Source organism: Triticum urartu, chromosome 1 (assembly GCF_003073215.2).
Source record: "Triticum urartu cultivar G1812 chromosome 1, Tu2.1, whole genome shotgun sequence".
In the NCBI taxonomy this organism is placed as follows: Eukaryota; Viridiplantae; Streptophyta; class Magnoliopsida; order Poales; family Poaceae; genus Triticum; species Triticum urartu.
In genome coordinates this window covers 479,339,882-479,354,973 of record NC_053022.1, presented here as the reverse complement: position 1 = coordinate 479,354,973, position 15,092 = coordinate 479,339,882, and the positions used below count along the sequence as shown (strand labels likewise).

The 15,092-nt window shown below is 47.3% G+C and overlaps 3 protein-coding genes, 1 non-coding gene and 1 pseudogene across 4 annotated transcripts; 2 read left to right on the top strand and 3 right to left on the bottom strand.

Annotated features, from left to right (window-relative positions):
• The first annotated feature begins 2,023 nt into the window (after positions 1–2,023).
• LOC125520540 lies at positions 2,024–6,138 on the top strand. The gene is made up of 12 exons (XM_048685496.1): positions 2,024–2,332; positions 2,433–2,547; positions 3,175–3,245; positions 3,624–3,670; positions 3,747–3,894; positions 3,985–4,044; positions 4,121–4,319; positions 4,531–4,592; positions 4,690–4,790; positions 5,036–5,090; positions 5,169–5,216; positions 5,804–6,138. Exons 1-12 carry the CDS (start codon positions 2,170–2,172, stop codon positions 5,977–5,979), a joined length of 1,245 nt encoding a protein of 414 aa, XP_048541453.1. The 5' UTR covers positions 2,024–2,169; the 3' UTR covers positions 5,980–6,138.
• A 102-nt stretch (positions 6,139–6,240) lies between these two features.
• LOC125520569 lies at positions 6,241–8,401 on the bottom strand. Its single transcript, XM_048685527.1, has 2 exons — positions 6,472–8,401; positions 6,241–6,377 (listed from the first exon to the last, which is right to left on the bottom strand). The coding sequence occupies exons 1-2, from the start codon at positions 6,646–6,648 to the stop codon at positions 6,330–6,332; spliced, it is 225 nt and encodes a 74-aa protein (XP_048541484.1). The 5' UTR covers positions 6,649–8,401; the 3' UTR covers positions 6,241–6,329.
• Positions 7,138–7,298, bottom strand: LOC125533412. Its single transcript, XR_007294289.1, has one exon. It is a non-coding gene; the product is annotated as a U1 spliceosomal RNA (small nuclear RNA).
• Positions 8,402–8,544: 143 nt separating the features above from the next.
• Positions 8,545–9,455, top strand: LOC125520559. The gene is given in 2 exon segments (XM_048685516.1): positions 8,545–9,022; positions 9,025–9,455. Coding segments are annotated over 2 exon segments (396 nt in total). The 5' UTR covers positions 8,545–8,682; the 3' UTR covers positions 9,081–9,455.
• Positions 9,456–10,707: 1,252 nt separating this feature from the next.
• On the bottom strand, positions 10,708–13,077 carry LOC125520549 (annotated as a pseudogene).
• Positions 13,078–15,092: the final 2,015 nt, after the last annotated feature.

Below are 15,092 nucleotides of genomic sequence, written 5' to 3'. Positions count from 1 at the left end.
CTGTTGGGTTGGCACAAATCGAGACTGGGATTTGTCACTCCGTATGACGGAGAGGTATCTCTGGGCCCACTCGGTAAGACATCATCGTAATGAGCTCAATGTGACTAAGGGGTTGGTCACGGGATGATGTTGTTACGGAACGAGTAAAGAGACTTGCCGTAGAGATTGAACAAGGTATCGGTATACCGACGATCGAATCTCGGGCAAGTGCTATACCGGTAGACAAAGGGAATCATATACATGATTGATTGAATCCTTGACATCGTAGTTCATTTGATGAGATCATCGTGGAACATGTGGGAGCCAACATGGGTATACAGATCGCTGTTTGGTTATTGACCGGAGAGATGTCTCGGTCATGTCTGCATGGTTCCCGAACCCGTAGGGTCTACACACTTAAGGTTCGGTGACGCTAGGGTTATAGGAATAGAAGTACGTGGTTACCGAATGTTGTTCGGAGTTCCCGGATGAGATCCCGGACGTCACGAGGAGTTCCGGAATGGTCCGGAGGTAAAGATTTATATATGGGAAGTCCCGTTTTGGACACCGCAAGTGTTCGGGGCGTTATCGGTAACGTACGGGACCACCGAAAGGGTTCGGGGGTCCACCGGGAGGGGCCGCCAGCCCCGGAGGCCTGCATGGGCCAAGTATGGGAAGGGACCAGCCCCTAGGTGGGCTGGTGCGCAGGGAAGGGGAGAAGGGGGAAACCGTAGGCTCAGATGGGCCTAAGGCCCACCTAGGGTGCGCCCCCTTCTCTCCCCCTATGGCCGCCCCCTAGATGCATCTAGGGCTGGCCGCCACCCCTAGGGGGGAACCCTAGATGGGGGCGCTACCACTGGCCTCCCCTATATATAGTGGGGTTTTTGGGGCTGCCAGAGACACGAGTCTCCCTCTCTCTTGGGGCAACCCTACCCCTCTCCCTCCTCGTCTCTCGCAGTGCTTGGCGAAGCCCTGCTTGAGTGCCACGCTCCTCCACCACCACCACCACGCCGTCGTGCTGCTGCTGGACGGAGTCTTCCCCAACCTCTCCCTCTCCCCTTGCTGGATCAAGGCACGGGAGACGTCACCGGGCTGCACGTGGGTTGAACGCGGAGGCACCGTTGTTCGGTGCTTAGATCGGATTTAGCCGCGATCTGAATCGCTTCGTGTATGACTTCTTCATCCGCGTTCTTATAACGCTTCCGTTTTGCGATCTTCAAGGTACACTCCCCTCTCTCTCGTTGCTAGTTTCTCCATAGATTGATCTTGGTGATGCGTAGAATTTTTTTAATTTCTGCAACGATCCCCAACACTTACCACCCGAGGAAGCCACTTGGTAAGCTGCAATATTTATTCAGAAAGTTTTTCCTCAATTCAAAACCTCGAGGACATGTTTGTTCTTGATGGGGGAGTTGTCACGACCCAACGACACTCTATCTGAAGATGTTGCTGCTGTAGTTTATATTCAGTTAAGTTTGAATGAAGAGATGAGCGTGGGAAGACTCCATCGCCGTCCATCTGCCATCGAACGCGTCTCCTTCCCTCGTACCGCTCGTAAGCTAAGATAAAGAAGCATCCGCTGATCGAGTATTGAACGGCTCACGCTAGCGCTCTTATCGTTGTTCACCTTTCCGACAAAGTCTACAGTAGTTCAACCACTCCATTTCTTTTCTTGTGTTTTCTTTCTCGAATTGTAAGGCTATAAAGCCAACCCTCTCGGGCTGGGAGAGCCATCTCTCAATTTCTAGGGTTTCCCCCTCCGTCGCCAGTGTTCCTGATTGGCTAGTTCTCCTTGTAACAAGCTTGTACTCTCAAATCATTCCTCTGAAAGTGCTAAGATATTCTGAGTTAAGTCTGAAATCCTGAATTTAGTTTTTTTTTAGTTGAGAATTTCTGAATTTAGTTTTTTTAGCAACTTCTGAATTTAGTTCGTCAGAACACTTGGGTTTGACACCATGCTGGAACAGGTCCGTTTAGGTGCGTGCCCGGGCCAGCCCGTTGGCAACTATTACGCGTACACATGCCACGAAGGCCCGACTCGTGTCGCCTCCCTCCATCGCTAACGACTTCCGCCGGGTTTATGCTTGCATCGAGCCGGACACGTCGCCTCTGCTCTCCCTTTCGACTGCTCTAGAGTCTAGACCCTTCTCCCCCGCCGCTTCCACCACCGGAGCAGCGCAGGTGGCAGCCATGAACGCGATTCGGTCGGCCCTCGCGAGGGCGCTCTCCGCCCCGAAGCCCCGGCCGCCGCTGGCGCGCCACTACGCCGCCGTCGGCGAAACGCAGCCGGAGCGGGTGGCGGCGGAGATGGTCCGCTACGCCCTCGGCGGCGCCGGGCATCAGAGCTCGTCAGGTCCCCCATCCTTCCCTCCATCCCTCCCTTCGCCTCCCCGTAGTACCACTGGGGCTTAGGGTTTGAGGACTCAACCGCTGTTTTGCTGCTGGTGTGCCAGAGGACGCGATGCGGATACTGGAGCAGGGGGCGTCGAACCTGCAGGGCGGCGGCGAGGGCGCCGCCGAGGCCGTGAGCTTGCTCATGCTCGCCATGTCCACGCTGCTATACAGGAGGTATGAAACATTGCAATTACGTCTAGATTTTGGAGTCTGGTGCTTTCATTTTGAGTAGATTTTGGATGCTCCTCCTGTTTGGGTAATTTTACAGTCTGGTATTGTCGCGGCATTTAGGAATGTTCTAGCTATAGCACACTCTGTGAGGGTGAAATTGCCTCCTCCCTTATGGTTTGCCTACTTGCTACTCCCTCCGTTCCTAAATATAAGTCTTTCTAGAGATTCCAACAAGTGACTACATACAAAGCAAAATGAGCGAATCTACATTCTAAAATATGTCTACATACATCCGTATGTTGTTGTCCATTTGAAATGTCTAAAAAGACTTATATTTAGGAACGGAGGGAGTACATTCTAGTTTGGTTTAGGCATCTTGTGCTGTGCTGGTGCATGAACATAGTGTGGATTATTATGATACACAGATACAGTGTGTATGAAGTTATGAACTGGGCATGTCATACAAACGTTTTAACATATTTGGCTTGCACATGAGAACTGACTAATGACATTGTTATTCACGGCAATACTACTATCCCATTTAGCATAGCGAGTTTTTACTCCCTTCGTTTAACTGCCCTTCTCACTTGTGTAGATTTGAGTAAAATTATGCTTGTTTTCTCTGTACAGTGGAAGACGCGAAGATGCAATGGAAAAGCTCAAAGCAACCCAGCAAGTCGCTCCTTCTGCAGCTTTCAGAGGTGCTTTACTTTTATAGGTCCTTGTTTTTTTATTAATGGTAGTATTGTGTATTGGGGCAGAATGTGGAATGATAAACTTTTAAAGCAAAGAGCTCTCAAGGCTCACATTTATTTTGTGATTTTAGCAGATAGAAACAGGGAAAGAAATAACTATACATACTCAGAAATACTATCATTTATTATCTGATGGTGCTTTATTTACTTTTTGTCGAAAAGAAGGCATCAACTGACTTGACAAAAAGGAGCAGAACTGTTACAAAACTAAGGAAGCTAATGTGAAAGAACAGTTCGAGAGAGGGGGGAGGGAGGGAGAGATACTAATTCAGTTCATGCTCTTGAATGTCATTTCTGATGCAATATTTTTATTTAAATGTGTAGTTGCTGCATGGGAAGCACTAATGGGAATTCGCATGGAAGCAAGCCAGGTTTGGCACTGCGAGCAAATATTTATCCTTTTCGTGGCCGTAAATAAAGCTAGCATCATGGTATTTCCTAACACAGGATGTCTCCTCATCGATGTCCCCGAATGATTCAGTTGATTTGTCAATCAAAGAAGAAGAAATCAAATGGTCTGATCAGGACCATCTGAAATTTCGGGTTGATGCAATCAGAGGACTTGCTGCTCTTCTAAATGGAGAGATAGACTCAGGTTATTTTTCATTTTGACTTCCTGCATATCTCTGCTGGAAAATAAGGAGTCGGATATTATCCAGAGTGATTTACAGTTGCTCTTTATCAGCCCAGATGCTCTTTGGTGGGCCCAACAGCTGCTATGCTGCAGTAGGCAATAACCAAACAGGTATTGCTGTATATAAAGCATTTGCTCCTTTCCGTATGGCTAGTGCAGACATGGACCTTATTGATGTTCATTACAGAAAATGCTGTCTTTACATATGGTGAATATCTGCACTGTACTGGGGATTTTCCTTTGGCAACACAAATGTATGAAAAGGTTCTTGAGGCAGCAAGCAGAGAAGATATATTTGGAAATCTGTTAGCAGCTGGAAATATGGCTCCTGAGGAGGTTTCTCTGGGTGCCACTTGCTCATACGGCCAGCTTTTATCTCAATCTGGGTAATATTCAGATTCTTCTCTACAGTCATTCTGTGGCTGGTCTTCTTTTCTTCGATTTCTAAGACATGTTCTTTGTTGGTCTTATTATGAAAATATCCATTTTGAAACCAACATCAATATTGTTCGATGAACTACAAAGCAATTATCTTTAGGACGGCAACTTGTCCCTGTTAGGGATCCTATTGACGGCATTCACTCGGTGCTTTTACAGGAAGTTTGATGAGGCAGAGGACTATCTCACAAGAGCACTGCAGAAGGCTGAAGAACAATTCGGTTTGTCACGCAAAGCTTGTTAATGAATATGAGAAAATAATGCATCGAAGCATTTGACCTCCGAGTTAACTATTATGTAACCTTGTTATCCATGCAGGTTCAAATCACCCAAAGGTTGGTATGGTATTGACTTGTGTAGCAAGAATGTATAAACTGAAAGCAAAATCTGAAGGTTCTAGTTCAATAATGGTTCAGGAGGTCAGTAAATCATAATTCTTATTTCAGCTTTATGTGTCATAATTTAGAAATTTTGATCTTCATGTTCCCTTGGTCTTAAATTTTGATGATGAGTTAAGGATGAGGCAATTTTTATTCTTCTCAAGTCAGCTCTCATAATATTTATTTGATTTATATATTTATTACTGCTTGGTGGAGTTTGAGTAATCTTTTCTCCTTGCAAATGACCCGTACTTGATGTTTATTAACCAGCTGGCTGATTGCAGGGGCTATACAGGAAGGCTCTAGAAGTATTGAAAGCACCTGCCATCAACTCTGAGGGTAAAACAATGATCTCCTATGGTGTTGTTTCTTGTTAATCCCTTGGGCGGTATTAAGTTTCGTATTAATATTTTGCAGACACAAGAAGGCAGGTTGATTGGAGAGATATCATTTCCCTTGCTAGAGGTTATACTTTGAATCTTTATTACCTAATCTTCTCTGGAACATTATACCAAAAGGCACTTCTAGTGTATCATTAGAAAAGCAAGTTACTTTATGCAACATCATATATGTCAATTGATTGCCAATTGATATCATAATCAGTTTAAGTTTTTCCTCTATTGGGTCATTCTAGCTTCTGGTTTACAGTTTTAAATTTTTTTTTTGCTTGTTTCCTTGCCTCCTGTTTGAATGAGACGATATGGGGTGCCTTGTGCTAAATCTTGTAATGTAACCTAACAATGTGAATCCAAACCTGCCTACCTGTCTGTGTTAGTACAGTAGTTAGTAGGATTGCAACGCGTCGTAAACCCTTGTTTCAGTAACTGGAGCATGGGAAAACATATTTTCTAATCTTTCCCATGAAAACTTTCCTGGAATTGCAGAGTGCCAGTAACCGTTGGTTAGTGTTAGTGTAAGCCTGGAGTCCTGACAAATCCTAGTAACCGCAAACAGTGAATGTAGCCAGCATTATTGAGGCTCTTACAGTGCCCCGTGCTCATGTTCTTGCGTTTGGTTAATATTGAATTTGTTGCTGCCTGTCCAATTTGCAGGCGAGTATGCTGAACTGTTGCTTATCCAGTCGAATAGGAATGCAGAAGGTGAGCGAATGAAGGAGTGGGCAGAGGATGCCTGGAAGAATCGTAGGTTAACATTAGCCCAAGCGTTGGAGTTTTCAGAAGTATCAAAGCCTACAGTGGTTGATACCCGTATCGGCAGGGTGATATAGCTTCCATGACAGTCTGAGGACAAAGGTACTTACTATGCAATAATCAGGGAACGCTACACTAATGTAATATAGGTTCCCCATGGATTGCCTACGCTTTGCATGTGTTTCTGAGCTTTGGTGGAGAGGTACCCTTGCAAATCCAATACATGATCTTTGTCATCTTGCCTGGAAAACCACTCGATTGTTGGCTTGCTCGTTCAAAATAGGCGACAACTCCCATCTGAATCCAACACTTCTAGTACATTGCTTTCACTTCACAAAGGTACGTACACACACAAACTGTACAAGGGCTCTTAGGTGTTGGGACGACACAGAAGAGATGGCTTCAATTCAATCGGTACCCCAAATGGTCACTCCTTCCTCCCGATGCCGTGGGACATGTTGTAGATCCCGCGCCCCTGCGCATCCACGCACAACACACCAAACATCAGCCCAATGCCCAACGAAAAACACAAGAAAAGTGCAGCATCAGTCAAGGTCTCTTCAACTTACGACGAGGAAGATGCTGGAGGCGGCCAGCGCGAGAGGGATGGCGACGGAGGTGACCACGTCGTAGCGCCCCTTGAGGTACGTCGGCCTGTGCACGCTCTGGAAGTACCTCTGCTTCTCCACCACCTTCTCCCTCGGCCGGAACGGCGCCTCCGGCTCCGGCGAGTATGACGGCGCCATGCTACTCAAGGCGGAAGATTGCGAACGAGGGCGAAATGCTCTCTTGCAAGCAGCTGCCGTTAGCAGCGGGTACGCCGAGCGTCAGCGTCCTTTATAGGCGCTGAAAGCCGTCAGGCGTCAGCTGGAAACTCCCAGAATGCACCCAAAAACAGAGCTCCCGATCATTTCCGCCCCTGACTTTTGATGAGTCCTGTCACGACTTTCCAGGCCGTTCAATTCGATCCGCCCGGAACGTTCTGGTTAACAAATATCGTCTACAGCCTCTGAGAAGAAAACTCTTAGAGGACACACACAGCTTAGCCTGAACAGATTCTTCACCAATAACATGAACAAACACTCTCAAAATTCAAACTTATGCTTGAAATATTTTAGATTTAGATTGGCAAGGGCCGCGCGGACACGTACCCTCTCTATCACAAATTATGATCAAACACTCTCAAACATGAACAAAATTCAAACATATGCTTGAAATATTTTAGATTTAGATTGGCAGGGGCCGCGCGGACGCGTACCCCCTCTATCACAAATTATGACGTCCATTTTCCTATCAAAGGAGATGATGGACCAATGCTCCTCCCAAGTGCAATGGAGGCCACTAATCCAGGCCATGGGTCTTCTTGATCACCCATTGACCCCGTCCAGGTAAGTGCTTTTCTCGGTAGCACCAGGTGCTTCATATATAGCCTCCCCTTGTATGTCTTGCTCTGTTGACGAGCAGTATGGGACTAAAACGTCCAGCGAGATCGATTAGACGCGTTGCCACGTACAGTAGTATATCCTTCATAGCTGCAGGCCCACGGGCTGAAGGCCGTCCGGCACTTGGGCTTTTTGGGCTTAATTAAGGGGATAGGATAGCGTCCAGTCCAAGCAAACGCAGAAAATCAGAATCATATGAGTTAAAAAATAAACGCTAGAAAAAATATGATTTGAAAATAAAATTTTAAAAATATTTTCCGTTCAAATATGTTATAGACTTTTTGGAAACAGAAAAAAAAACTGAGACGCATTTGACCGCTGTAGAAAATCAATCGGATATTGAGGTGAAGAAGGAAGCGCAAGCTTGTGCGGTTTCCGCGCACCTCTGCTCTTCTTGACCCAGCCGTACCCATGGTTAGTTGGGACAGACCCATCAGCACCCAATACAATAGCCTTAGCCAACTAGAGATCCAGCTATCGAAGCAAAGTACTACAAATAAATCCGACCGCCGGCTCATAGCAGCAGATGATACGATCCGGTACGAACCTCCGCTCATTCTCTTCCTCTTCTTGAAAAAAAACAACGATCTGGTATGAACTGTTGCCCGATCAGCATCTCCAGCGCCATAAACAAACCCCAGCACCGCACCAGTTTACGCCGGCGAGGTCAACCCTAGCAATCATGCCTCCACGTCAGCCGCACGGGCCGCCATCTACCCCATTGTTTAGCCACGATCGCCACGCAACTGCTCGACAGGTGTATCGGGGAAGAAGTCAGCAGCCAGACGGATCGATCTTCTTGTCCGGTTGTCCCGCCCTGGCAGGCAGCATAGTCGGCCGGGGTGAGGCGAGGTCACGCTGAACTTTCCCGCCATGGCAGCGGTTTCCGACGGATTACGCCACTGTCGGATAAAAAGAACCCGGCCAATCATGGTCCGGCGGAGGTTTGTGTTTGCTTATCTTTTGCGGCAGGTAAGCTGTAGGCTTCAATCAAAGGCTTTTGTTTTTCAGCCGAGAAATTACAGCGACTGAGAAACCACGTCGCTGTGCACTACGTACTCCACTTGGAAAACTCGCCTTGTAAGACTGACCATCCCTTGCGTTCAAGCCTCCTCCCCTCGGCCCCTCCCCTGCTGGGATTCCATAGCCCCAATGATTAATAACCTGGAATTCTGCCCTAGCTAGTTACCCTGGGAAATTCTCATGGTGAGTGTCTGGCACGACACACTTTGATTGGTTGGTTTCGGAGCTAAGGTGAAGCTGTCAGGGAACGAGCAATTATCCTTCCTTCCTAGGCGAGTAGCCCATTTGGTCTCTGATCTCTATCCGCTCAGAGGAATGGTCTATTTTGCCTCCCTTTTTAAGCCCATGTCCTCCTCCCTCGCCATCATTCATCCCAACAAAGCGTGTCAAACCTCTCCCTCAAGTGTTGTCCCAATACCCACTACCTCTTCTCTCCACCGTCTTCTTCAGCTCTCTCGAGCGGAAGGAAAAGGTCTCATGGAGGGCCTCATCCCGTTCATCTACAGGGCCGTGGCGCAGTACAGGAAGGAGGGGCAGGTCTCCCTCGCCGACCTCCTCTTCGACGAGCAGCCGTCCTCGTCGCCCACGGCGGCCTCGGCCTACTTCCGCCTCCCCGGGGACTCCGGCCGGCACCAGCGCGTCTCGGCCGACTCCGGTGCACACGGCGGTCTCCGGCGCACCGTCGGCGCACCATGGAGCACGGATCCTGGTGACCGATTGTGATTGAAGCGCAGAAAGGCCAATAATAAAGGAAACAGAGCGAAGCAGGTGAAGACTTGCCTAGGTACGTCGTCGAGTACATGCAGATACGATGTCGATTGCTGAGCCTAGCTAAGCTAACACGAGCTTCAGACCTGCAGTTTATGTGTGCTATACATGCATATATTTGTATTTCAGTTCAGCCTGTAACGAGTCGGTGAGTGTCAACTGTAAATATGGGATGCACAAGCGCAGGACCTCCGAAGGAGGACTGTGAAGAAGATGTATAGTGTCAGAGTCCATACATATACATGGAGTGTAATATGGCAATAAAAGCTTCACCATGTACAAAAAGGTTGTGTACACGCACACATGACTGCTTGCTGCAAGACTGCAAAAGAAGTGACTGTCAAGCATCAAGATTGCTAGTTGCATCCGCGTTCTTCAGTTCAATCATCCTTTTCAAGGAAGAAGAAGAATTTTCAGTTCGAAATAAGGATAAAAACAACCTTCTGGTTTCACACCCAGAGCAAGAACTACCATTGTTCTCTTGAAACTCACAAGAACAAGAATAACTTTGGTTGAAAAGATGTATGCGGAATCACAAGAACACATGGAAGGTTCTGTGCTACTCTGGTCTCCCATCAGGAAAGGAGTACGCACGAGAACCATAATTAAAGCGCACACGAATATTACAGCAACTAGGATTAGTTTGTTTTTCGTACGCACGGATCAATGCGGACTCGCGGACATCGTCCACATGGCCGAAGCCTTAACACTTGGGCGCCGGGTGGACGCCGAAGGGAAAAACAGGGGTAGGAGCACGTAAATTGGAATTTAAGAAAATTCTAGGCACCTGTGCCCGGACAGATCCATTTGAAATAAGCTTGGAGTACCAAACAAATTTCATCTTTGTTAAATTCAATTCGATATCCCCGCAAAACCGGAAAAAAATTGGTTTGATATCGAGAGCCAAGCCCACACAAGAAAACCTCTCATCCATGACCTCTCTTTTGTGTCAGGCAATTAAAGCCTTTTGTAGGATGAATGTACCAGAATCGGAACTTGTCATGCTGACATTCCATTCAGATGATCTTAGAGGTGCAGAGTATAGTCAACATGGCGTTGATTAAATTCGTACACAGTTTAATCTGAAATTGCCTGACTTCTTTAACGGTGTTTCAGGTAGAGTTATACAAGAAAATCAGAGCAGTCGGACTATTGAAATGACACCTCTGTCCAGACCAACACCCTTATACTTTGATTCTTTACAACGGAGCTGATAGGTTTTCGGCGTGCCTGAAACTCCACAGATTCTTTGTGTTCAATCACGACAGCGCTAAGGGCCTGTTCGGTTGACAGGGAAAATGGAGGGGTTTGGGAGGGATTGGCAGGGATTACACCCTCTACAAGTCAAAACCTCCTTCAATCCACCCCAATCCCCCTATGAGGAGGTGTAACCGAACAAAGCCTAAAGAGAAGCGACACACATCCCCGACTCGGCTAAAACTTTCTAATTGGTCACCAATATTGCATCACATCATCCCAAAACTACAAGGATAACTGGTACAGCTGCAACGCTAAGACTGTGGTACTATCACCTTAGAGAATGAATATGAAGTGTATCTGGAGACACTATAATGAGAAACCGATTTAGCATCATTATCTGGAGGAAAGCTTCCAGTGAGTAATAATACCTAGGAAATGCCACACTGCGAGAGTTTACAGGTGTCCCAACATTTCCATCTGTTTTGGCAGTGTGGTTTCTGTTGCTTACATATCTGAAAAATCGTCCTATATAAATCCTATGATGAGCGGAAACCTCACTATAAACAGAACTTACACACAGGAGGACTATACACAAAATCAGAAGGATGCCAGGAGCCAAAACATGATGACCGCTGATGTAGCACTTAGTGCCCAGGACAGAAAAGCGAATGCCGTCGCGAGTTGAAATCTCCCACAAGGCAGTTCGTAATATCTTCTGCAGAAAGAAATGTCCCTCTCAAAAAGAACTGTTACACCAGCAGCTGAGCACGATGCAGCAAACGAGAGAATCGCAGTAACCTGCATTGTATAGTTGGGTTTCATTAGTGTTGCTGGAAACACTGAACAAGGGGTAACACAATGCTGTCCAAATGAAGGGCATAATCATACAATTTGGTAGATAGCTCAATAGACTAAGACTAGGACATGCAGAGATCAGATTTTCTTTAATGTCAAATTAGTATGATCATTCAGCTAACGTAGATGCACTATTATATGAAAAAAAAGAACAGAGAGACTATGAATAACTTCAATAATAGGTACAGAAACCAAAATTCAACAAAAAGTACAACACCCTAAATTTTTAGTGTGTAACATAACAATAAAATCCCCTAAACGAGCACTAACCAACAAGGGTGTCATCTGCTGTAGCTTAAATGCCATCCATGTAATATGTGTGCTTGCAGCCGTGCATGTATCTTGAGCGAGACAGAGGGAGGGAACAATTGCACTAGACAGGATGATTAACCTAGTAAAACTATAAGTACAAAACTCTACATTTCTGTAGCATTTCAGCACACAAAATAAGCCTTGAATGATCATTTGATTTTGTTTTTCTCATATGGTACGTTTCAGAGCTTCTCAAAGAGCACGCTTATCATATATCGAACGTTAGTCCATGACAAACAATGAAGTAGAGCACATTTCAAAAAAGGAAAAAAAAACTGGAGAAAGCAATAAATCAAAGAAGCACACTGCATGAAAAGAGTTCCAAAAGGAATGTTATCATTACCCAGTCTCCAACGACAAATAAGCTCACTAAAACAGCATTGTTGAGATCTCTTTTGACTTTAAGGGCGTATCCATCAAGACATGCAAGTCCCAAGCTCCACAACGCTTGCAATCCCATCGACGCAATCAAATAGCTGAAATTTGAAAGAGACAAGGACAAGGAGCTCATTACAAAACTCAGATGTGTCCTGCAGTAGAAAGTCTATAAGGTTGGCTATAGATGATATGGCACTCTCTTATAGCCAACGGTTGGCTATACTATTAAGAGCATGGTTAATAGTTGGCTATACTATTAAGGTACTAAGTGAGAATGGAAGGTGGGCCATGCTCTAAGCGTTTTTATGTGGATGATTTATGCGGGACTGTTGGGCGTCGTTGCCACAACAGCAGGCCTTGAGAAGCTCAGCTACTTGTATGTGGACAGAATTCACCCGTGCAAGAGCCAACTTGCACTAAAATGGACATTCGTTACAAGTGTAAACTTACATACTACTGTACTATTTTCTCAAGCACATGTATCACAGGACAGTGATGGTTAACCTCATACTATCTTGTTAGATTCTCTAGCCAACTATCCAATTCTATCTCTAGTTGACTACGCAAAAATTAACAAAGGCCTTGGTGATAAATAAACTGGGAGCATCAATCTACCACCCCACCTTCCCCAGAAGAAAGGCCACTGGTAAATGAATCGTCCATCACTCGATGCACAACATTCCATGAGTTGATTCATGTTAAGCGATTCAGGGCTGGATCCTAGTAGATGGTGCCCCACCCGGCACCAAACTTCCCAGAGCAAGACGGGACGAGCAGGGCGGGAGGTTTACCAGAAGGCGGTGTAGCCGGCGAAGCCCTAGGCGGAGGCCATGACGGCGAACGCGGGGGGCGCGGGCGCGGGCCCGCCGCGCGGCCTGGCCGAGCCGCAGCCAGAGCCCGCCCCATGTCCCGGGCCTCCCCACCAGCTCCCTCATCTCCGCGACCCCCCACCTATCACCTCCCGCCCCGGTTGGCCATGCGCGCGCGTGCGAATGGAGTTGTACTGCTGCTGCCGAATCAGGTCCCGGGCCGGCCGGTGTATGGTGCGGGGGGCGGAGAGGAATCGCGGCTCAGCTGCTGCCGGCGGCTTTGGGCGAGACTTGTTGTCGACGAGGAAAAGGGATTGGGAAAGGGGGGTGGTGGGAGTGGGGCGCCGGCGCGGTGGGGAGTTGGTGCGGGGGTGACGCGCGCGGGCGGGCGGGCGGGCGGCGGGCCCCGGCGCGGAGAAAAGGGCGGAGAGCGCCCGGGGCCGCGGGGTTGCTTGCGTTGGTGGTTTCTGATCTGGATCCGATCTGATCTCATCGGATGGCCGGGGTGAGCCGACGGAGGCGGGGGTGAGGGGGTGAGGGGAGCGATCCTCCTTCATCCACTTTCCGTGCAGCGCTTTAACGTCGCGTCCGTACCAGTTTGGGGTAAATTTTGTACTGGTGCGGTGGTAATAGCGTGGAGCTGGGAATCACGCGTGGTGTGATGTCCACTTCTGTCCCGTGTCTGCAATCAGTGTGCGGAATCGTGCGTGCAGCCACGGCAAAAAATGTTACTATTCGGCAAAGAAAATGGCACATTTGTGTTGAGCAGCTGATGTTGTTTCAAGCGTAAATAAACCTGTAAAGTTTGGGAAATCAAGATTTTCATTTTTTTCAATCATAAAGGAGGGCTGCATTTGTCATAAATTAAGAGAGGATAGACATCATGGTACAAAGAGGCAAGTACAAGAGCGGCAACAAGCGAGGGAGGAGAGAGAAAAGATGGCGGATGTGCCATTTCCCGTCCATGAGAGATACTCAGTTTCGGTGGCGGAGACACGCCCCAGGCCTACAACAGGGGCCTTGGCAGGGGCGATTCTACCGTCCGGTCATCCCGGGCACGTGCCTGGGCTCAAGCGCTGCCAATTTTTCAAGCGCCGGAGTCACAATCTGTAAATACGTACAATATACGCTCAAAATACATCTGGTTCACAAATTGAGCTACTTTGGACGTCATTTTTGCCTTTTGGGCTTACTCACGTCAAAGGCCCATCCATTAATTTCCTTACATGGGATAATCAGATCGTGCCATCGATCAGGAGGCCGGTGGCTGCATCCCTTGCCCGCCTATTCGTCTGTGCGCCGCGCCGCACGACGTGCCCTAGCAACTCTTGCGGTTGGAGGCGGCGACCGGCGAGGTGGACCGATGGAGCACCGGCGGTCGGCCAGACCGCAAGAGATGATGCACACCTGGGCCTAAGCAGGCTACGACTCCAGCAAGCGACAATCGGGATCGGAAGCGGAAGCGCGAAAGTCAAAGCGGCAGCCCCTTGTGTAAATTCCACTTCGGCTCCGGCGGATGGTGCTCGTATTCGTCACCGCTGGCACTTCAATTCAATGAAAATTGTATAATCTGGTAATATGTTGTATCTTCTAGATTCTCTCTTTTTTTGCACTTCAATTCAATGGAAATTCAATTATTTGATAATGTGTTGTATCTTGTAGATTCTCATCTAGTCACAAGGATGAACATCGGAGATTGGAATTTTATTTGGTAAATTGTATCTCATGTTTTAATTTATTTATATGATGCATGAAATATTAGTGTGTGTGTATTACACATGATGTTTACCTAAATACATGATACTTCTAGTGTTGATAGACCAAAGTAAATTTTATCTTGCGTCATGCCGAGGCTTCGACAATTTGCTAGCTCCGCCACTGGGCCTTGGCCTGGGGCGTGTCTACCAATTCCTTTGTTAACCGTTTATACTGTAGCTACTTTGTAGCTACTGTTCATACTGAAGGTGGCCTGAGGCGTGTGTTTCTGCTGGCTCCATTACTGCTCGGTTTTAATGATGAACATTTTTTAAAGACCTACTGTTGCATTTGTTTTAAAGGAACCATGCGACCACAACGACCAGAGAGTCGGGCCCTTCCTTTTGTTGCTCAACAATGTTGAAACCGCAACAACCCACCAGTCCTGGAAGATGGAATTCACTAACAGCTAGAGGGGATGGAGGCCAACACACCCTAGGAAAGAAGACTTCTATATCCTGATCGTAAAATTCATTCAATCCTCGTCAGTTGGAAGGCTCACATGCTCACTCATTGGTGGTTGGTTAGTTTTGGTTATGTTTTTTTTTGAAACTTCGGCCTCTTTATTAGATCAAATAACCGTTACACCAGCCACCTTACGATAGATGCCGGTGGTTCCTCAACCCATGAACCGGGTGGATTAAAAGC